The sequence below is a fragment of the Myxine glutinosa genome, chromosome 5 (assembly GCF_964187855.1).
Source record: "Myxine glutinosa chromosome 5, kmMyxGlut1.1, whole genome shotgun sequence".
NCBI lineage: Eukaryota > Metazoa > Chordata > Myxini > Myxiniformes > Myxinidae > Myxine > Myxine glutinosa.
In genome coordinates, this window is record NC_136265.1 from 139443384 (window position 1) to 139466914 (window position 23531).

At 44.4% G+C, this 23531-nt stretch overlaps 2 protein-coding genes across 2 annotated transcripts in view; both read right to left on the bottom strand.

Annotated features, from left to right (window-relative positions):
* Positions 1-10113, bottom strand: part of LOC144892386 (putative serine/threonine-protein kinase MARK-C) — a 55311-nt gene extending 45198 nt beyond the window's left edge. The window contains exons 1-4 of the mRNA XM_078778798.1: positions 10009-10113; positions 9463-9504; positions 9148-9196; positions 3546-3620 (exon numbers count right to left, since the gene is read on the bottom strand). Coding sequence (XP_078634924.1) covers positions 3546-3620; positions 9148-9196; positions 9463-9504; positions 10009-10089 — 247 coding nt within the window. The 5' untranslated portion in view covers positions 10090-10113. The remainder of the gene's footprint in view (positions 1-3545; positions 3621-9147; positions 9197-9462; positions 9505-10008) is intronic.
* A 997-nt stretch (positions 10114-11110) lies between these two features.
* The window catches only part of LOC144892164 (putative serine/threonine-protein kinase MARK-C), a 30341-nt gene continuing 17920 nt past the window's right edge, over positions 11111-23531 (bottom strand). Inside the window, exons 7-11 of the mRNA XM_078777418.1 lie at positions 16758-16883; positions 16531-16583; positions 13138-13190; positions 11357-11490; positions 11111-11119 (exon numbers count right to left, since the gene is read on the bottom strand). Of these exons, the coding sequence (XP_078633544.1) occupies positions 11111-11119; positions 11357-11490; positions 13138-13190; positions 16531-16583; positions 16758-16883 (375 nt within the window). The remainder of the gene's footprint in view (positions 11120-11356; positions 11491-13137; positions 13191-16530; positions 16584-16757; positions 16884-23531) is intronic.

Below are 23531 nucleotides of genomic sequence, written 5' to 3' on the forward strand. Positions count from 1 at the left end.
GCTGCCTTCAACATATCTCCCACAACTCCCGTTGGCCCTCGCGCTTTTCTACCCCTCATTGCTTTTATCGCTTCCTCAACTTCCTTCTCAGTTATCTTCTCTGCCGGTCCTAAAACTGGGTTACTCTCTATGTTGCCATCCCATTCATTCTCTGTATTCAACAGCATTTCCATATATCTTTTCCATCTTCCTTTAATTCCATCTGGGTCGTCAACGATTTGTCCCACTTCATCCTTCAAGCAGCTCACCCCCATCACATCACACCTCTCTTTCGCTATCTGCTTTGCAATCCTAAATACCGCTCTCTGACCCTCTTCCGAATCCAAGCGTTCTCCGAACATTTTCCTACATGCCTCCTGCGCCTTTGCTACCTCTTTCTTTGCAGCCTTCCTGGCTGCCTTATAACTTTCATGCTCTGCTGTTTCTGCTCCCGTACCCTTCACCTTCTGCCACTCCTTGAACTTCTTCCTCTTCTCGTCAATCCTCTTTCCAACTTCATCATCCCACCACCATGTTTCCGAGTGCCTCGGTGGTCCTTTTGTCCATCCACATACCTCACCAACGGCTCCCAACAGACTAGCTTTCATTGCCATCCAACCACTTTAAAGCTCAACCACATCATCCTCGACCCTACTCAGCCTCTCTTTTAATGCCCCCCTTACTGTCCCCTCTTTCAACCTCCACACCTTCATTCTCGGTTGGTACTACACCCGCCGAGCTCTCCTCGCACCTTTCACCCTTACGTCGCAGACAACCAAGTGGTGCTGTGAAACAGCCTCCTCCCCCGGGATCACCTTTGTGTCTCGGAGGTGCCCCCTATCTCGCCTACGCACCATCAGGTAGTCAACGGTTGTCGTCGACCCACCTGACGTGGATGTAACAAGCTTATTATCCTCTTTCTGGAACTGAGTATTACAAATCAACAAATCAGCTCCATCAGCAAACTCCAAAATCCTTTCACCTTCTCCATTTCTCACACCATATCCGTAACCCCCATGAACTCCGTCAAAACCATCCATACTCCTTCCCACATGTCCATTTAGGTCTCCTCCGACCACAACAACTTCCTCATCTTTCACGTTTTCCATCAGCTTCTCTATCGCACACCAGAACTTATCCTTCTCTTCATCGCTCCGACCAACCTGCGGAGCATATCCCGAGATGACGTTCACCAAGAGCTTTCCAATCATCATTTTCACCATCATCAACCTATCACTCACTCTAGTCACACTCACCACTGTCTACAAACTCCTCAGAAAACAGGACACCAACACCATTCACGCCCTCCAGGCACCCTTGCCACACAAACTTGTATTTCTGTCCCTGCCTACCCTTCACCATTCTCACACCACTTCCCTTCCATCTCGTCTCTTGCACACAACATATGTCCACTCTTCTTCTGACCAATACTTCCACCACTTCTCCTGATCTCCCTGTCATTGTCCCTACATTCCATGTCCCAAACCTCAGAAACCGATCTCCACTTTGGGCTGTACACTGCCCACATGTAGTTGTAATTGTCATGGTTCTCTTTTTGAGGCAATGTTTTTTATAGCCGGATGCCCTTCCTGATGCCAACCCTCTTAGTCGCCTCCTACGACACGCAGGGATACGGCATACCTATTCTTATCCAGGGTAGACACTGGGAAACGTTTAAAACATGGAAATCCTGGGGCGGGGGGGGGGGGGGGGGGATCACCGTTGCGGTTTAAACATATTTAAATAAATATTTAAACAAAACCATGAAAACAATCTGGGAAAAGTCTCTAAGTGAGAACGTGGATTTGAGAAAGCAGGAGCAGAGGTGAAAGAACAAACGAGAATATAGGGGGCGGGGCACAAGTCGAGACGAGGAGGCCGCATGAGACACCAGGCCGCACGAGGCGCGGACAAAGAAACGACTAATTACACACAAATTTGCAACAACTACAAAACCAAAACCAAATAGAAACACACAATAACACATACACAACAAAATATGCAGCGGAAATTTGACAAAGAAACGAACGGGAAAACACTCAAACTTTGCCAAAAAAAAGAAAAAAAAAAAGCTTGAGTGACAGAACGTATTTGAGAGGATTGTTGAGCAAGTAGATGGGAGGATTGTGTAGCGGTATTTTTGGAGAGAAAGTGAGAGTGTGAGATATGCCAGGATTGAAAGACATGTTCCACTTGTTTGACCAGTTTGTGATTTTATCCAGGTCTGCAGAGTGAAGAATTTTGCATTTCTGAGTTTACAAGAGGAGAGGAAAAGTTCTTTTGTTTTTGAAGATTTGAATGTTTCATTGATAAAATAAACACAAAATGATAAAGATAAAAATTTGCTTGCAAACTCAAAGGTCATTGAAGAGCAAGGTGATGGAGGGCCACAGCTGGATACAAGTAGGGGAATGAATGAACAGGAAGAGGGGTGGGTGAGGTAGAGAGAGAGAGAGAGAGAGAGAGAGAGAGAGAGAGAGAGAGAGAGAGAGAGAGAGAGAGCTAGCGAGAGAGAGGTAGAGAGGTAGAGAGGTAGAGAGGTAGAGAGGTAGAGAGGTAGAGAGGTAGAGAGAGAGAGAGAGAGAGAGAGAGAGAGAGGGAGAGAGAGAGGGAGAGAGAGGGAGAGAGAGAGAGAGAGAGAGAGAGGGGGGGGGTGGGGGAGGGGTTGGAGGGGGTTAGCACAAGACACTGGAAGTGAAGGATAGAATGATAAGAGGGTTCATGGGCAAAGACAAAATATTGAGGAAAGGATAGAGGGTGACATGAGATGTTGGTGCACCACCTGCAATAAGTCTTGGAGGGGAGAATGTGATTGAACAGCTTCCAGAGGGCAGTTACACAAATGGGAGAAAAGAGGAACTATAAAGTGTGTGTGGAAAGTGTGCACTTTGAGTTTAACCAGGAAGGGATTACTGAGGAACTTGTGTAGTGAAGGAGCAGGAGACTTATCAGTATCTTCCAAGACTCTCTATCTTTTGACAGGCCGCATAAATGAGATGAGCCGCTCCGTCTGTCACGTGAGGAACTGGCAATGTGTTTCAGCCTCATCACATAACATGACAATAATGTTGAGAGCTTCTTATTTAACAGAAACCAAATCAGTTTGTGATGCTGCCATCTCTTCCCCGAAATGAGAGGTTGCACAATCACAAACGGGTTTACTGGATCCTGTGGAATACAAGCTCTCACGACGTCTCCATTGACCAACACAGACACCTTGTCGGCTGTGAGTTCAAGGAATTATTTGGAATGATGGAAACCGCAGCTCAGTTTGGAAGACAGCTTTGATATGTGATCCATATCATGGCTGATGGTAAGGCCGATAAAGTCAAGAAACCGAACCACTTCCTGTGTCTGACCAGGAAAATAGATCAGTTGGTTGTTTTTGACAATTGTGCCGGAGTGACGGTGAAACTGAGATTTGTCAGAACTGAATGAGATGGTCCAACAATCAGAACATCATAATTCATGTTTTCTAATGACTAAATCATTTAGCTGCCAAAGTAAAACTTGACTTGACAGACACAAACAGTGGATTTTCAGCAAAATGACATCAAAATCCTCACCTTCTTCTACATACTCCATAACGAGGACCATGCGTTCATTGAATGGATCTTTCGTTGGGATGTCGATCAACTTCACTGAAAGGAAACAAGATGGTGGAGCACAAGTTAATATGGCATGAGAAACCCTCTTTTCACCTCAACATCCTCCTTTCACCATCACCATTCATGATCTTGTCTGTAAACATTTGGGCAGAACTGCACCAATCATAACTACATCGATTAAATAAGCACAGGTCAGTGCAGGAAGTGTCGAGACCAGTATACAAATGGGAACAGCAGGTGGAGGTGGAGGAGGGGGGGGGGGGGAGTTATCTGGGTCGTGTTTGTATGGATCACAATTCGTATCGAGCAGATTTAGGTTCAGGCAAAGAGCTGATTATAATTATTCTGACAACAAGACATTTGGCAAACACACAACTCACATTCGGTTGGCAGATAACATTTGATTTTCAGTGTGTTTGAGTCTCATGATCAATTAAACAAAAGCAAATGAAAGTGAAAAGCAAAGAACTGACAAGAGGATCCGGTTTCCAGCGACTCTTTTTCTCTTCGGTTGTTGACCACTTTTGTTCGTATCGTGGGCACATCACCACACAATTTGAGTGCCTGTTTTGTTACTTTTACATCTTGCGCTCAGCAGTTCGTTGTTCTTTTCACACATGATCAATCACCATCATTGGAACACATGAAGCCTGGTGTTGAAATTGAGCGCACATCATGCCCCTGAAATACCACCAGGACGGTTGACTCACCCTGTTATCCTTCCGTAGTTGCGAAATGAGTACCGGCCTGCTGGTAACAGGGGCACCGCATCAGCAGCACAGCTTCACTTCTGGAAGATGATGCAACCAACAGCCACAGGCTGTATAAGAAACAACAACGATTCCCATCCTCGCTAAAAACCATCCTTATTCGGCTTGTTCAGCGTCTGTGTCCTCTTCCCCCTTCTCTCGCTCATTATTCCTTCAACCGTCGTCCTCTTTCATCCATTACTCTGCTATCGGTGAAGTACAAGGTTCTGCACCCAGACTCAATGGCTCAAGTGTGCTTCTTGGTATTTGAGGTAAATTTTAGAGGCCTTTGAAGTAAATAGAATTGCATTTCAATCTCAATATGTATATTTATTTTCTAAAACGAGTTATTCAACTTTCGATGAGACAGGAATTTTAATGGTGATCATTTTATTGCAAGTAATTTTCAATTTTCTTCAGATGATAAAGAAGAACCATCCCATTTCGGCTTCAGAAATTTCCTGGCATCAAAATCTATTTTTAATGTCACCACGGAGTGCAGGTGATGTTGCAGAGAAGAACGAGTGGTCACATGCACTTGCAGGATGCACTTGCAGGATGCAAAATAAATGAAATCCCTCAGCTGGGACATTTGTGCGAAGAAATACACAACAACATGCATTTTAAGGCCATTTTCCCTGCTAGAGTGGGGGTTCGCCTTGCGGTCCCCATGACAATCTTCTCCATTTTGCCCTATTTTCTGCATCTCCCCTTATTAACCCCCTTGCCCGCATTTCTTCTTCGACCATCTTTAACCAAGTCTTTCTCGGTCTTCCCCGTCCTCTTCTTCCTTCTACATTCATTTCCATCACTCTTTTCAACCAGTCACTTTCATCCTTCATCAACACATGACCAAACCATCTCAAACTGTTTCTCTTCACAGAATCCATCACAGGCTCTATTCCCATCATCTTTCACAATTCATCATTTGTATTACTCTCTCTCAACGATACTCCACTCATCCAGCGAACCATTCACATTTCCACCCTTTCCAGGCTTCGTTCCTGCTCTACGTTCACGACCCATGTCTCACTCCCATAAATCATAACACTTCTCACACATGCAGCATACACCTTTCCCTTCAGCTTCAACGACACTCCCCTCCTCGTCAGCACGCCACTCAGTTCCCAAAACTTCTTCCATGCACATCTCACTCCAGCAACCGTTGCCGAGTCTGATCCACCTTCTCATTCACCATGTCTCCGAGGCAACAAAATGTTTTCACACCTTCTAGCTTCACGCCGTCTCCAAGATCCAACTCAACATTTCCTCCATCTGCAGCTCCCTCTGTGCACACCTTACACTTGAATGTAGCTGCCACACTGGTTAATGACCCTCTCAAACAACTACATTTTTGATGAACCCACTCAGCGCACATTGTACATTGAATGGAATTCACTCCGACACCCTTCCTGCACACAGCACACGGCCACTTCCCAGTTCTTTCCACCTCACCACATGCTTTACCACTTGCCATCACCTTCGTTTTTCCGATATTCACCTTCAGACTTTTTGTCTCCATACATTCCTTCCACTTGTTCATCTTCTCCTTCAGTCCATCCATACTTTCGGCAATAAACACCAGATCATCTGCATACAACAACTCCCACGGTAAGCCCTCCTTTACGTTCCGAGCCAGCACCTCCATCACAGCTACAAATAGTAGTGGACTTGGTACCGACCCCTGATGCACTCCCACCTTCACCTCAAACTCACCACTGTTCCCGTCCTTCCTCCTTACAGCTGTGCGTGCTCTTTTGTACATTGCCATCACTACTCTGATCAACCATTCCTCCACTCCTAACTTCCTCAATGCCCATGTCACTACTTCACGTGGAACCCGATCGAATGCTTTCTCCAGATCAACAAACCCAAGAAACAACTTCTTCCTCTTCTCCATGTACCTCTCCTGCAATTGCCTCACAATAAAAAGCGCGTCTGTCTTGCCTCTTCCTGGCATAAATCCAAACTGCATTTCGTCAATCTTCACTTTCTTCCTTATCCTCCTCTCCAACACCCTTTCCAATACCTTCATTCCATGCTCCAATAACTTTATCGCTCGATACGAGCCATAGTCCATAGGGTCACCTTTCCCCTTGAATGGAGGGACGAGGGTACTCAGTTCCCAATCCACTGGAATGCGGCCTTCTTTCACCACCAGATTGCAGATCTCTGTCAATCTCTTCACGCCCCAATTTCCCGCTGCCTTCAACATATCTCCCACAATTCCCATCGGCCCTCCCGCTTTTCTTCTCTTCATTGCTTTTATCGCTTCCTCAACTTCTTTCTCGGGTTATCTTCTCTGCCGGTCCTAAAACTGGGTTACTCTCTATGTTGCCATCGCATTCATTCTCTGCATTCAACAGTATTTCCATATATCTCTTCCATCTTCCTTTAATTCTATCTGGGTCCACAAAGATTTGTCCCACTTCATCCTTCAAGCAGCTCACCCCCATCACATCACACCTCTCTTTCGCTATCTGCTTTGCAATGCTGAATTCCGCTCTCTGACCCTCTTCCAAATCCAAGCGTTCTCCGAACATTTTCCTTCATGCCTCCTGCGACATTGCTATCTCTTTCTTTGCTGCCTTCTTGGCTGCCTTATAACTTTCATGCTCTACCTTTTCTGCCCCCACACCCTTCGCCTTCTGCCACTCCTTGAACTTCTTCCTCTTCTCATCAATCTTCTTTCCAAGTTCATCATCCCACCACCATGTTTCCGAGTCCCTCAGTGGTCCTTTTGTCCATCCACATACCTCACCAACAGTTCCCAACAGACTATCTTTCATTGACATCCAACCACTTTCAAGCTCAACCACATCATCCTCTACCATACTCAGCCTCTCTTTCAATGCTTCCCTCACTGTCACCTGTTTCAACCTCCACACCTTCATTCTCAGTTGGTACTTCACCCGCCGAGCTCTCCTCACACCTTTCACCCTTATGTCGCAGACAACCAAGTGGTGCTGTGAAACAGCCTCCTCCTCCGGGATCACCTTTGTGTCCCGGAGGTGCCCCCTATCTCGCCTACACACCATCAGGTAGTCAACGGTTGTCGTCGAGCCACTTGACGTGTATGTAACAAGCTTATTATCCTCTTTCTGGAACTGAGTATTACAAATCAACAAATCAGCTCCATCAGCAAACTCCAAAATCCTTTCACCTTCTCCATTTCTCACACCATATCTGTAACCCCCATGAACTCCCTCAAAACCGTCCATACTCCTTCCCACATGTCCAATAAGGTCTCCTCCGACCACAACAACTTCCTTATCTTTCACGTTTTCCATCAGCTTCTCTATCGCACACCAGAACTTGTCCTCTTCATCGCTCCGACCAGCCTGCGGAGCATATCCCGGGATGACGTTCACCAAGAGCTTTCCAATCATCATTTTCACCATCATCAACCTATCACTCACTCTAGTCACACTCACCACACTGTCTACAAACTCCTCAGAAAACAGGACACCAACACCATTCACACCTTCTGGGCACCCATGCCACACAAACTTGTATTTTTGTCCCTGCCTACCCTTCACCATTGTCACACCACTTACCTTCCATCTCGTCTCCTGCACACAACATATGTCCACTCTTCTTCTGACCAATACTTCCACCACTTCTCCTGATCTCCCTGTCATTGTCCCTACATTCCATGTCCCAAACCTCAGAAACCTCGGGCATCAGAACATTTCGTCGTCATAAATGGAGTGATTTCCACCCTTGCTTCGATCGGGTTCCCCACCTTGAGTTTTGACGACAGGGAGTGGGGTCCCCCAGGGGTACTTCGGGCTCTACCTTGCCCATATGTAGTTGTAATTGTCATGGTTCTCTTTTTGAGGCAATGTTTTTATGGCCGGATGCCCTTCCTGACGCCAACCCTTTTAGTCGCCTCTTACGACATGCAGGGATACGGTGTTCCTATTCTAAACCGGGGTACACACCGGGTGCCAAGAAATACACAGCAGAACAATTTTACCGGCACGAGTGTGCATCTTCCGGTTTGAAGATTGGAAAATCGAAACAGAGCTTCTCATCACCAAATTTGTCATCCGAGACCTCAGTAACCATAGGCAGGTCCAAAGCACAAGAAAAAAAGAACAGGACTTGGACTCGGAATTGCTTAGACTCAGACAGCTTGGACTCAGACTGAGATTTGGAATCAGACCAGGTGGACTCGACTACAACACTGAAGGTGGTGGGAGGAATCAACCTGGATAGGTTGCCACGACAACGCAGGATATGACAGCGTGCACGCGATATTTTTATTTAAGAAGGAGCAATCCAAAAGGGGGCTGACACGATGGCCTGGAGCTCTCGATGTACGCAGACTCGCCTCGTGGCCGTCTCGCCGAGTTGGAAACTCCGCCCAGCTATAAACTATGATCCCGGTGTTTCACAGGCAGGGTGGTTCAATAATTGTGCCGTCCCACGGAGGGAGGTGAAACTTGCATCCCATCTACCACCCTCTTGAGATGTGGATAAGTGTCCACCCCCCTGAGCTAATACTTGGTGGAAACACCTTTAACAGCAGTTACAGCTGTGAGGCTATTTATATGTAAATTAATATTTTGCATATGGAGTTCATAGAAGTGATCAGATAATATGTTTATTGGAGTGATCATCTTCTGTGGAATTCTATAAGATCTCAGCATCTTCCACAGGCTTGCTCGATGAACACGATCGAATTCCTTCTTGAAGTCAATGAAGTTGATAGAAAGAGGTGTATTCCATTCTAAGCATATATATCATTATACTTTTGATAATATAACACTCAAACTTCATTAAGTTCGAGTGAAATCCACACTTACTAATGTTTGGGTGATTTAGCACGTTCAATATTGAAGCTTCACGGCAGAGCTGCAAAAAAAATATAAAAATTAAAAAAGAAGGAGAAAAGAGAAAGAGAAAATCATACAAATTCCTTCTACAAGCTGGATAAAAGTTAAGTTACATCATCACAATAACCACAAGATTGTAACTCGCACACAGAGACGCACAGCCTCAGGGGCCAAGAGACAAAGATGTATCACAGACAAAAGTTCTGCCAGGACAGTTCAGGGGTTAAACTGTGTTCTTACTTCAGCAGTTAAAACACCACCATCTCCACATAAACACAAACTTACTTCTCTTGAATATTTCAAAGATCTTGCCTTCTTCAAAGCAACCTGAAAGAGGGGACAAGAGATCGTATTATAAAATCTCAGCTACAATGCAGGAAAATGAGTCGAACAAATGATGTTGGTGTGTCGTGATGTACAATTATTATTTCTGTTTATACTGAAGTGAACGTTGGAGCTAAATGAGAGAAAGGAACAACTTCACACAGACGGGAAATAAAAAGGGGAAGAGGTAAACGATTACATCAACACACCACAAGTGAATCTAATCGAGTGGTAGAAATTGGAAGAAGAACAAAACATTGAGGTGCAAAAGAAAAAGCATTGTTAATCTCATCAGAAAGAGAGAAGACACATTCAGATGCAGGAGAATTTCCTGATCCCTTAGCTCTCATCCTTCCTTCTTCCATGTGTCTCTCGGTCATGTCCCTCCACACTGCCATCTGTGTTTTCCACCATGTTCTGTTCTGTGTTCTATCTCGCTCTCCCGTGTGCTGTTCCCTCTCCCAAAAAGTGAAATGAAGACAGAGTACGTATACCACAAGCTCGTACCTCTTCTTCTGAGTTGACATTCTTTGCTTTGTAAACAAATCCAGTTCTTCCTTCTCCAATTTTGTAGATAACCTCCCACATCCTGAACTGAAAACAAAAGCACAAACAGAGCTTCACAACAATGCTTCTGAAATAAAACAGAAATAACAAAGCCATGTTTAAATGATTATTTCACATCAACTCGATAATTATCAGCATCATCATATTCATGTTCCATAGCCTCGTCAGAGCAGATGCTTGGCCACAATGCTGGTAATGTCACCACTCCGGCTCAGGAAGCTCGGGCACGAATTTGAAATGTGCTTAGGGTGCCAGCGATAGTTTGCCTCCTCTTTGTGAAGGACACCATGGGATCTTTAATGTCCACCAACTAATTCCGGCATAAGGATGAAAAGTTTTACGTCCATCCGAGGGACGGCACCACACATTGATGAATCACACGGCCAATGAAACACCGGAATGACAGTTCATAGCTGGGTTGGGATTCAAACCCAGGATAGGCAGCTCACATCAACGACTGTAAGATATCTCATGGGAACAAAAAAGGAAGAAATAATTGGTATAATAAATTAATATAGCAATACCACCAATTATGTCGTAACGTAATTACACCACTACCAAACTTGCGTCGCCTCAACTCACACTTAGATCGCTTTATAAACCATACCTTTTATTCTCGAACGTTTTCAGAACTGCCAAGACTGATAGAAACGCCATAATACATCGCAAAGTACAAAATTGGGAGATTGCAAAATCGTAGATAGAACAACTGTATGTTTGTGCACTTGAATACAGCTGTCATTAATCAAAATAAGAGGAATATCACCGGTAAAAAGTGAAATACAATCCAGGAAGTGGCGACGTCAGGAACGCGTCCCACGCTTGTCTTGTTAATGCTAATGTCAACTAGAACGACATTCTTCGACGTCATGACTCGACTGATGCCTCCACACACATTATTGCAACATAATACATACTTGTACCAAGTTTGATTTAAATTTATTCTGCTGCTCTCAAGTATCACATTTTTACCTAACATGACCTTTGACCTCACCAAAATCACAAAATCACCTCACTTCTCACATTTGATGCCAAAATATAATCAGTTCATCTTTGCATCATAATGTGCACAAATACCAAGTTTAGGCAAAATCCCATCACTGATTCACACGTCAGAACAGTGACAGATTCTTTTTACCTGACATGCCCTCTGACCTTTGGACAGTCCATGGAAGCATAAAAAATTGTTTTGATTGAGGACGTTTTGATAATCATCACACTTTTGAGAACGCATCCCCGATGCAAAGCGAACTATTACTGCAAAAAGGTAATCGAATGTCTTGCTTACCACGACCTGCCCCACATCGTACTCTTCATCCACAACACTGTGAGTACTGTATTCACTGCAAGGACTCTCATCATTGCAAGTACTGTAATCACTGCAAGCACTCTCATCATCTTCACCATGATGGAGAGAAGCTCCTGGAAAGAAGAGGCAAAATTAACATAAAACATATATTGTGACAGAAAAAGATCAATGGACAGAATATCACGTGTTCAGACATGTGTGCACTGTTCAAATTAGACATCAATTTCACAAATTAGTCTTCATCTTCTTCTTTGCCAGCCAGGTGTTCACATACCATATCCTCTCATAAGAGGTCAAGGGCTGAGAACATGCAGAATTGGCCCAAGTCTTTCAGGAACTGGTTGGCTTGGCCTGACATGATTGTCGTGGATAATGTCAGAAATTTGTAGTTTGCTCAGGGTGCCGGCGTTGACTTGAGAACTCTTCATGAAAGACACCAAGAGATGTTTAATGTCTCCAAACTAATGCTACCAGACAGAATACCCAGCACAAGGTCCATCTGAGGGACCACACATTTGTGACCAAACACACAACCTGTGAAGCACCAATTGATTTTATGAAACGGATGGAATCACCAGGAAGTACATTGATCAGGATATGCTTTCCACAGTTGGAAGTGAGGAGAAGCTGACATTTCTGGCATTAACCCTTCGTCGGACCAAAAAAGCCAAATATAGTCTAACACAGGGCCTTACGAGCAAGACTAGCTCTTTATTCGACAGTGCATGGTCAGGATGAGAAGTAAATCAGACCGGACAGATCAGAGGTAAATTCGCTACGTCTGTACAGCCATGTTGGACACAGTACAACATATAAATGGGGGGGGGGGGGGGGGGGATTCTCTTCAGGAAAAGAATAAACGAATAATGGTGGAGAAAAAACACACACAGACGCATCTGAAACAGTGTTGGACAACAACGAAGAAGGAAAATTTAGGTTTGTAGATGGATATTGAAGGGATATATATTTTAGAACCAGACAAAGCAGTCTTCTTCCACGTTCATATTTAGCACAAGACTGTGGAGTAGCAAGCATCATTGGCTGAGAAGAAGGATATACCGCTGATGCCCTCTGCTGGTCATGGCAAGAATTTGGAATTTGTCCAGGGTGCCAGAGATAGCTCGCGTACTCTTCGCGAAGGACACCATGTGACCTTTAACACTCACCACCAAATGTGGGCAGATGGGACACCCAGTTTATCCACCATCTCCCGTCATCCATCCTCCTGACCATGATCTCTATGAACCGCATTAACCCTTCGCAACCGTAACCTATTACTTGCTTCTTTCCTCCAACTCATTTATCATGTCGTTTTACATTTTCATTGAAATAGATTTGCTCTCTCAACATCATCTGGTACCATCTACGATCCAGAGGTTGCCTCTTACGGACACCATTCAAAAGTTTATTCTTCATTTTTAACTTCCTCATCTATTCTTGTCTGTTCATTTTAATGCTTGCCTTCCTCCTTTTCCATCAATATTACCAATCAGTATTTTTTGTATTGGTTGAGGTGATGCTCAGCTCAGCTTGGCCAACTATTACACATCAGATGCCTCTGCACTACAGTTACACCTGTGACCGAGTTAAGCTGATGAAACACCGCCATGGCGTTTCTGGAGGGTCAAAACAAAAAGTTTGGACCATGGACGGGAAAGATTACTGTGATGAGAGGAAAGTTGTTTGTGTCACTGTCATGAGGAACAAGCAGCCACCACCGACAAATTGGAAAAGTGAAAATATTAACTCTCAAAACTCACCAGTTGGCGTCTCTTCCTCAACAGATTCATCTGATAATTTAGACTCAGCATTCCTGCAGAAAACAAAGATTTTGTGAAGCTGTCCTTAAATAAATGTCACAAATAAGAAACAATGTCAAAATAAAAATGCAGTCGGGAAGGTGATAATCAGACTGCATCAGTTCATTGTGTTTTCTACATTCAGACAGCAAACAACACCCTGCACTGCGCTGCCCTCGCAAGTATCTTCAAACACAGTTGACAATGAAGCCAATAAATGTCACATGGTAAAGAGGGGGGGTGAAGATCACCAAAGAGTATATTTTTTTAACCACATTTTTTCTTTCCCCTTTCATGTCCCAAGCTCCCACACTCACCTCTGAACTCTCCAGACTGTGTTTAATCCCCGAGAGTTCTAAAGTTCCAAAGAGTCATTCTGCAGGCTTATAAAGGATACTTCTACAGGGTTCTAAAGGGTAATTCTTATGGGTTTTGTTTTTTCTCTTTGTGTTGGTTCTCAGGCCTCACAGGCCTTTGGTGTAGGTTACCAGCATCGGTGCTGTGGTTACATGAGTGGGTGCATGTGTGGATATTTGGAGAAGCATTTCCTGAGAAGAAGAGAACAAGATCGAAAGTCTACCAGCGGCATAGCCGGACTTGTTTGATACTTCAGGTGAAGAGGATCGTATACCTGGATAGCGATACCAGTTAGCAAATAATGTTCGTGTTAATTTTTTTTTGAAGTACTAAGTCTCTAAGCTGTCTGTTACCATGGAAGTAAAGAGACTGTACTGATACACTGATTTATTCCATAAGTTTTGAGTCATCAGTGAACCATACAGCGCTTCAATCCAGTAACATTGCAGTCACGACAAAGGGATTGCCGTGTTACAATAATATTTACTGTATCATTTTGTTACAACAACATTTACTGTGTTACTATAATAATATTACGAATATTATTATAATAATAAATAATAATCATCTATCTATAATTCCAGTAATCTCTGTCTGTCTGTACGTTTGTCTGTGACCGCTGTTTCTCGACAACCACGGGTCCGATATACTTTTAACTTGCCAGGTATATTGCTGGGGACCCGAGGATGTGCCTTTTCAAGGTTTCATATTAATCGGACAATTACTTACCGAGCTATGTCCAAAAAACGATTCAACCAATCAGAGAGCAGCGAACGATCGCGTGTGCCGAACGTGGCGGGCACACTCTGCCTCGGATGGCACATTTGAGAGCGTATTCATTTATTTCACGTTTGCAAACTATGTTGGCGTTAAACTATGTTTTACAACTAATAAAAACGAATTTGCGATTCATTCGCTTTCCTGCGCGTTTGTGCACGCGATGGCGATTTCTTTACCAAACTCCGGAAGCCGTTCGCTTTGGACCAAACCATTGCATGTAAATAGAGGGGGGGGATTGTCACCACTCGCAAGCCGTTCGCTTTGGACCAAACCATTTCATGTAAATAGAGGGGGGGGATATAATTTTCGATATAGATATAGTACGGGCAATGCCCTAGTAATAATAATAATAATAATAATAATATTGTGTTACAATAATATTTACTGCATCATTTTTATTTATGTTATTATTATTATTACGAAAGCTAAGGCCTATACGTACTGTCGTTGGAAGACCTGCAAAGCCTATGCATTCGATATTTGATGGTCGTTTAAACAATCGGTTTGTTTGTGTTTCACACAGAAAGAAAAATGTAAAGTTAGAGCATAGCGATTGTGATATATGACAGGTTCAAAAATATGTTCGTCTTGAATGGCATTTAAATCAAAATGGCGTTGTGTGGAGTCAGCCGTCATACACCGCAATGACATCACAGACATAATCACATCACAGACATAATCACATCACAGACAGAATCACATCACAGACATAATCACATCACATCATCCCTGTCATGTGACCAGATCCTCAGCTCTGATTGGTGTACTTTTGTGAAGGACATACATACATACTGACAGACAAACACTGTTCCAGACGGCTTTGCCCCACAGGATACGCCGTAAAAGTGGTGTGTTTGTGGGGACTCAGGTGTTGATTATATTAATGTATAAAAGTTCCTTGCTTTGAGACCTCACAAAGCTAAAGCATTTTGGGGTGTTCCACGATATATTCTTTTGATGTGATTGTTTTGTGATATAATTTTTGACTGCCACTGACAAAGCTTAAGACTCGCCGACAACAAATCCCTAGAAAATCGGAAAACGTTTGACTTTTTCAAAAAAAAATATATATATATCACACCAGTCCAAAGGAAGCGGTTCAGTTGGCCATTTTAAATATGAAATTGGCAAAGCCGAGAAACGCACAAAATCCGTAAAAATTACCCTTAATAACCTGGTAGAACAAGCCTTTATAACCCATTAGAATTACCCTTTTGAACCTATCGGAATTATCCTTTGGATACCTTTACAATTGCACCTTAGAACCAATTAAAATTACCCTTTTGAACCTTTAGAATTAAGAGAGGTTCTTCTTATTCATTTTTGACAGACGAACATAGCCATATATATTGAAGCGGCTTCACCACTTAAAAACGGCTGTGAGTTGATTTGAAGCCCCTTACTGAACGGACAGACAAACAGACTGGCGGAGAATAGATAAATAGACTAGAAAGGGCATTCGGAAGAGCCAATACCTCTGCAAGATTCAGCAGTTTACGTTTTGTATCCCACCAAGAGGCCGGATCCGATTCCGGACGTGAACCAAAACCGAATTGGCTTGTTTTTGTCACCTGTGCAAATCATGCACCTAGTTTTGTTGCAACTCGTCTGGAATATCATGAGATGTATCGTTTTTGGCCTAAACACTCATTGGACAAAAACAAATCACTGAAACTTTAAAAAAAATATTGTATTGGGATTCGGATATTCAACAAATTTGAATCAATTCTGCTACATATTGGTTTTAGCCTGAGCTTATTACTCAATGGTGAGGAATCACTTTTTAAAATCTCAGATCCGAATCTTCACCAAAATGTCATCATTTCAACCTTGTCACACACTCAACACCTCTCCACCAAATTTCTTTGTATCCCTCAACAACTCTTTGAGATTTCTGGCACACAAACAAACAAATAGACAGGCAGGAGTGAAACAACATAACCTGTGCCCACCGATGGTGGAAGAGCTGAAAACGTAGAGAGACAATCCGAACATTTAGTTTTGATAAACTGGAAAGACATGGCACGATTCAAGCAATTAAGAGTGTGGCGATGCGTGACCTGGACGGAAGATCATGTTTATTTTGTTCAAGACTTGACCTGCTGCCCTATTATCAGTTCATGCTCTCTCTCGCCATGCTCTTCCATGAGACTCCACGTTGCAGAGAAACAATGACAATGGAAGATGTAAAAACAGAACAAAAAGAGTGCCGGTTACCTGAAATAATTAATCGGGTCATTTTCCTTGAACCAAGTGTGGTTCACAATCTCCTGCAAAACAATGGATGTGTTGGAATCAAATATGAACACGATCAGGAAACACCTCCACTGGTGAGCAATTGCATTTTGATCCACAATAACAGGAGGTCAGTTACCCCAGCATGTGTGAACATACTTGTTCATGCAAACAAAACACTGCAGATGAAAACTGCATCAATCCCTCACCGTCATAGTGAGCCTCTCCATTGGATCTTTCTGAAGCATCGCAGCCAGAAGGGAAACCAATGTTTCCCTTGTTGCAAAGGTTGGTGGAATGTTTTCCACATTGAAGTCACTCTCATCTTGTGACATCTGCAAAGAAGCAAAACAAGTGTATTTGTGACCGAATCCAAAACAATCGTCGTAATCTAATACTTACATTTAATAATAATAATAATAATGATAATAAAGGAGTCTTATATAGCCCCATCAAGCAGAGTAAACTACCCTCATGGCGCTTTACATTATCATGCGAACGCACACACACCACACACACACACACAAACATACACACACACAGACACACCTTCACTCTTGCCCTATTCCTCTCCCTCCCCATTCAAAACCCACAGATGTGTACTCCCCCTCCTCCTCCCCTCCCTCCCCCGCACATGTACACAGACATACTCTCGATCTCTGTCCCATCTCAAACCAAAGGGAAAACATGACTTAGACTTTGAAAGACTTGTGAAACAGATAGGTTTTGAGGGAGGTTTTAAAGGCAGGAAGAGAGTCAACATGTCAAACAGAGGAAGGCAAGTCATTCCAGAGCAGAGGTGCAGCAAAGGAAAAGGATTTCTCGCCAAACGACTTGGTGCTGGTGCGCGGCGGCCCTAAGGTCATAGAGTCGTCGCTTGAACGAAGCCGTCGCCGAGGTTCATAGAGAGTGAGCAAATCGGAGAGATAGTGAGGTCCCGTTCCACACAATAATTTATAACATAGTGTGCAAATTTTGCATTGCACACGAGCAGAGACAGGCAGCCAGTGTAAAGATTCAAGAAGCGGAGTAACATGGTCAGACTTCTTCGCCTTACAGACAAGACGAGCGGCAGAGTTTTGAACCTTTTGTAACTTATCCAAGAGAAACTGAGGGCAGCCAGCATACAAAGAATTACAATAGTCTAGCCTTGAGAGGGGACAAGGGCACAGACCAGAGTTAGGGCAGCTTGAGGAGTAAGAAAGTGGCGAATGGATGCGATCTTTCGCAGCTGAAAGTATGCTGATTTGCAAGTTTGAAGTACTTGCTTGGAAAATGTCATGTTGCAGTCGAAAACCACACCAAGGTTCTTGGCCGACGAAACAAAGTTTACATCGGTTTCGCCAACATGAATAGTGGTAGGAAGTGAACATTGTAGAGGACATCTGTGCGATCTTACAATCAGAGACTCTGTTTTAGCATCGTTCAGCTGAAGTTTGTTTTGGGTCATCCACGCCTTCACGTTGGCAATACAGCCTTCTAACACTTCAACAGTGGGCACGATTTGTTGAATCGTGCTTCCTTTGTACAGCTTATTGTCGTCCGCAAAGGCGTGGTGATCAACTGAATGTCTGGCAACAAGATCAAATAGAGGCTGAGTGTACAAAAGAAAGAGGATAGGTCCCAGGACTGAGCCCTGGGGAACACCAAAGGAAAGCGGAGAAGCGGCTGATTTCTGGCCATTGACAACAACTGTTTGCACTCTATCAGTAAGATAGGACATCAGCCAAGAAAGGGGAGTACCAGTTATACCAAATGTGATTTCAAGACGACGAATTAAGACACTATGGTCAATCGTGTCAAAGGCGGCAGACAAGTCCAAAAGAGCAAGAACCGAAACCTTACCACAGTCAAGAGAGGTCAGATCATTGGTTATTCTTAGGAGAGCGGTCTCGGTGCTATGGCCTGGTCTATATGCTGACTGGCGGGAATTGAAAAGATTATTTGAAACTAGATGGTCATTCATCTGTGATAGCACAATTCTTTCTGTGATCTTTGACAGGAAAGACAGGTTGGAGATAGGACGGTAATTTTTCATGTCGTTAAGGTCAAGGGTGGGCTTTTTAAGAAGTGGTTTAACAAGAGCTTGTTTAAAGAGAAGCGGAAATGAACCCGTAGTCAGAGAATCATTGATAACTGCAGTAATAAATGGGAGGAGGGTGTCCAAACACTCGATAAACAAATCGGTGGGAAGGGGGTCAAGATCACATGTTTTTGTGTTTGACTTGAGGATTGTACATTTGACAATTTCCTCAGTAACAGGAGTAAACAAACTAAGAGGTCATCCGTGAAAGCAGTGTTCAGCATCATCGAAGGAAAGGAGTGACTGCTTGTCAAGATTGTTTCTTATTGACTGAATTTTATTGTGAAAAATGCAGGAAGCGTTGGGGTAGTTCGTTTTGAGGAAACACAGTGGGAAGAACGGATTTATTTTTGGTGGAAAACAGGTGGTTGGTAATGCTGAACAGTTGCTTGCAGGAGGAGCTCCTAGTAATCCGATCAGAAATATATGACGTTTTTGCTTTCAGAATGATTTTTATGACGAGTCTTTTAGCTATGTTATACAACTGTTTATGGACTGTGAGGCCAGTCTTCAGCCACTGTCTCTCGGCACGTCGTCGTTCCTTTTTGGCAGCCCTTACTTCGTTGCTGACTGCGCTGAACCACGGAGTACTCCTGCGTCTGGGAATGGCGCGCCTTGTCGCTGGAGCATGACAGTCCAACGCTGTGCGGAGGTAACAGTCGACATTTGCGTAATAAGCACATTCCAAACAAGTACTCACGAGTGCAACAACCAAGGTTTTTTTTTTTTTTTTGTATATAACATCGAGGCTCATGAAAGAGCTGATATTAATCACACGAAAAGTCAAACCAACACATAAAACACAAAAAATAAGGGGAGCAGTAGACAAGATGGGGAGAGAGGGGGAAGGACACAAGTACAACATTTGAGAGCAGGGACATCGGGAGAAATGTGGGAGGGAGAGAGGTATAAAACATATGAACACTGCAAGGACTTCCAGGAAAGAAGTTGGAATTTCCAAAAAAAAAAAGTGTATCTGAGGTGAATTAGGGGGGGTAGAAAAGATCAATGTTTTGGATGGGGGAAGATAAGAGATGGTGGTGAACAGCTGTTTTAAAGACCTGGAGAGAGGAGTGGGATTGAAGGGAGTGGGGGAGTTTGTTCCAGAGGCAGGAGAAAAGGGGATTGAAAGAGTGAAGGTGAGCAGAGAGCCTAGAATTTGGCAGTTTAACCATAAGAGGGTTGCAGGCAGATCTTTTGCGACCTGAAGGAATATTGGGGGGACAGAGCACAGAGAGCTGGGGGAGCAAGGCCGGAGAGGAGTCGGTGAAAGACAGAAAGACCACCAACCTGCCTGCGGTGAGTGAGTGAAAGGCCCTCAGAATCAGCTACATCGCAGGAGATTCCAATGATTCTGAAAGCTTTGATTTCAACAGCGTGAAGCCGAGCTAGGTGTGAGGCAGAAGCACCGGCCCAGAGGGAGGGAACAATATTCCATTGAGCTGCAGATGAAAGCAGCTTGGAGATCTCGCGAGATCTCGGAGACGGTGGGAGGGATTTTCGAAGCTCCACACGGTCTCCACGTTTTTCGAAGTGAAGTCTGTTCACAATTGTATTTTGTCGAAACTGTATTTATCTTTCGGTGTGTGAAGTTATTGTGTGCAACTTTGGTTGTTTCTCGGTGTTTATCTTTCATAAATTGATCGTCTGTTTGCCATGTCGCGAGCAAGGCCTTTGCCGCGTCGCGAACGATTTGAAATCGAAGTTAAGTGATTGTTCCCATTTGTATTTTCGTTAAAACTGTATTTATTTATGGTGTTGTACGTATATTGTGTCTCGACGAAGATTTTTCGGTGCAAATCTTTCATACCTGTATTGAAAATCGTGTTAATTCGTGTCGTGTCTTGAGGCCTTGTACAGTGTACACTGTACAACCTTGAGGCTTTGTTTTTCTCTCAGCGGTCCGTCGTTTGTGATCCAATAACTTTCGTTCTCTGTATTCCCAGTCTTTTCACCCATAGCCTACTTCCTTGTGTAAATCTCAACTAAAAAAAACAAACAAAAAAAAAAACATTTCCTTCTCTGTTCTCATTCGTTTATTCATTCTTATTCGTTCGTTCGTTCTTCGACCACGTGTTTCTCCCCCATTTCCCCAGATAGTTTTCACTGTGAGTAACCTTCAATGTTTACACTTTCCCCTCAAGTTATGTATTCCGTCATATTATTATAACACCTTTTTCTTCTTCTTCTTTAAAAGGCTGCTTTCGACTTGCTCACCAAATCAATTCATCCCAAAAAAAATATCCATCTCCTATAGTGCCTTTTTTCTACATTCCCTAAACTCTCCTGCACTCCATCCTCCATCCAGCGTCCTTAAACATATTTTTAACTCGAAGGTCACAAGAAACTCATTTTGCAATAAATGTTCGTTTCCCATAAATCGTACACTTTCTAAAATCTAATCTCACCCCTCCCCTCCAAATCTTCCCCATAACCCCTCCCCTCCAAATCTTCCCCATCACCCCGCCCCTCCAAATCTTCCCCATCACCCATCCCTTTCAAATCTCCCCCCTTGCCCCCTCCCTCCTAAACAACCCCCTCACCCCTCCCCGCCAAGACGCCCCCTCGCCCCTCTCCTCCTAGACTCCTCCCTCACCCCTCCCCTCCTAGACTCCTCCCTCACCCCTCCCCTCCAAATCTCCCCCATAATCCCATCCCTTTCAAATCCCTCCCCTTGTCCCTTCCCTCCCAAACTCCCCCCTCACCCCTCCCCTTCAAATCTCCCCACCCTCATTGCTTCTCAATTTCCCCCCCTCTCACTCCCCCTCCTCAAAGCGTCCTCCCCGCTTCTTCCCCCTTCCAACTCTCACCTCCATCTCCCCCAACCTTCTGCCTCGCTCTTCCCCCTCCTCAAATAACACCTCATTGTGCCTCACCCAATCACCATCAAACTTTTGTCCGCCCCATCCTTCCCTTTCTCCGAGCTATTCTGAAATCTCTGACACACCTTCAACAGCTCTCCCTACCTCTTCCACCTCTTCCACATCTTACCCTACCCCTCCTCCCCCCTGTTCTGTATCTGATGCTCCCCCTTCCTCTTCATTAACGGTATGGACCTCAAACATCCGGGGCCTTCGTTCAAACTTAACTGATCCCTCCATACAGGTTGCTTCTGTCAAACCAGACGTGATCTGCTTAACAGAAACTTTCCTCCTTTATGATGTCTCTGATTCCTTAGTATCTCTCCCGGGCTACTCCCTCCTCCGGTATGATAGACCTGAGCCTCGTCCTGGAGGTGGGGTTGCTATCTTTATCAAAAACTCTCTTCCTCACTCGCCCTGCACTGCACTCTCTCCACCTCACCCCCAGGAATACCTCTGGCTACGGCTTCCCCTTCGCTCCCACCTCATGTGTGTTGTACCGTCCACCAAACAGTGATGACTCCATCTACATCTCTCTGTCTGATAATATGGACCAACTTCTATCTACTCATCCCAACTCTCTCTTCCTCATATGTGGTGATTTAAACTGTCATCATGCCAGTTGGCTGGGTGTGGGTACCTCTCTCACCAGCCATGGCTCCTCAGCAAAGGACTTCTGCGACTCACTGGGACTGACACAATCTGTCAATTTCCCGACCCGGATCTCAGTCAACGGAACATCTTCTCTTCTGGACTTGGTTATGACTAACTTCCCTGAAAATGTCTGCTGCTCTTCTTCTGCTCCAATCGGATCATCTGATCATGTCCTTGTTAAAGTGGACATCTCTCTGACCATCCTCAGGGAGCCTGCTCAGCGTCGACGAGTCTGGCCTTTCACTCAGGCCAACTGGCACGGTCTTCAAGCAGCCATCAATCATCTGGACTGGTCTCCCATCTCTACCACCTCTGACATCAACTCATCCTGGGAATTCTTCCAAAGTAAATTGCTCTCTCTCATGCACAGATTTATCCCATCTCGTCTTCAGTTGTCATACCCTTCCTCCCGTCCATGGTACACGGAATCTTGTGGTGAGGCTGTTGCCCAGAAACAACTTGCCTTCGTCTCCTGGAAAGCAAATCCAACGGAAGGAAATCTCATTTCCTTTCACAAAGCCTGAAACAAGTGTGTGTCCACCCTCAGGAGAGCCAGGAAACAATATCTCTCCGTTCTCAAGACCGAACTCTCTTATCTGTCTCCCTCTTCCAAATCCTGGTAGCGTCTGGTCAAATCCGTTTCTGGTGTTTGTTCCCCCTCCATCCCCTCCCTTACCTCAAACGGCGACACAGCTGACTCCGCACGTGAAAAAGCTGAATGCCTCAACTCTGTGTTTGCCTCTAAATCTTGTGTCCCAAACCCATCCCTCTCTGTACCCACCATACCCAGTCATACCCTGCTGCTCCTGGACTCCGTGTCCTTTCCTCCTGACAAGGTGGAAAAGTTTCTGTCAACCCTCGACTCTGATTCTGCAACTGGACCCGACGGCATCAGCCCACGGGTCCTAAAATCCTGCTCTGCCGCTCTATCTCACCCTCTCTCTGCTCTCTTCACCCTCTCTTTTGCTCAAGGTCAACTGCCATCTGCTTGGAAATCAGCCAACATCACCGCTATGCACAAAAAAGGTGCAAAAACAGATCCCAGCAACTACAGACCAATCAGCCTTCTCCCAATTATCAGCAAAGTCATGGAATCCATCATTGCTTCGGATATGAAATCTTTCCTCTTCTCCAATGGCTTGATCTCTGATCATCAATTTGGTTTCAGACCAGGTCACTCTACTCTGGACATGCTGCTTCTGCTGTCTCAACAATGGATGGAGGTCCTCAATGCCAAACAGGAAATTAAAGCTGTCTCCCTCGACATATCACGTGCCTTCGACATGGTCTGGCACCCCGCTCTGCTCACCAAACTCTCCTCCTTTGGTATCCATGGAAATCTCCACGCATGGCTGGCGGACTTCCTCTCTAGTCGTCGTCAACGT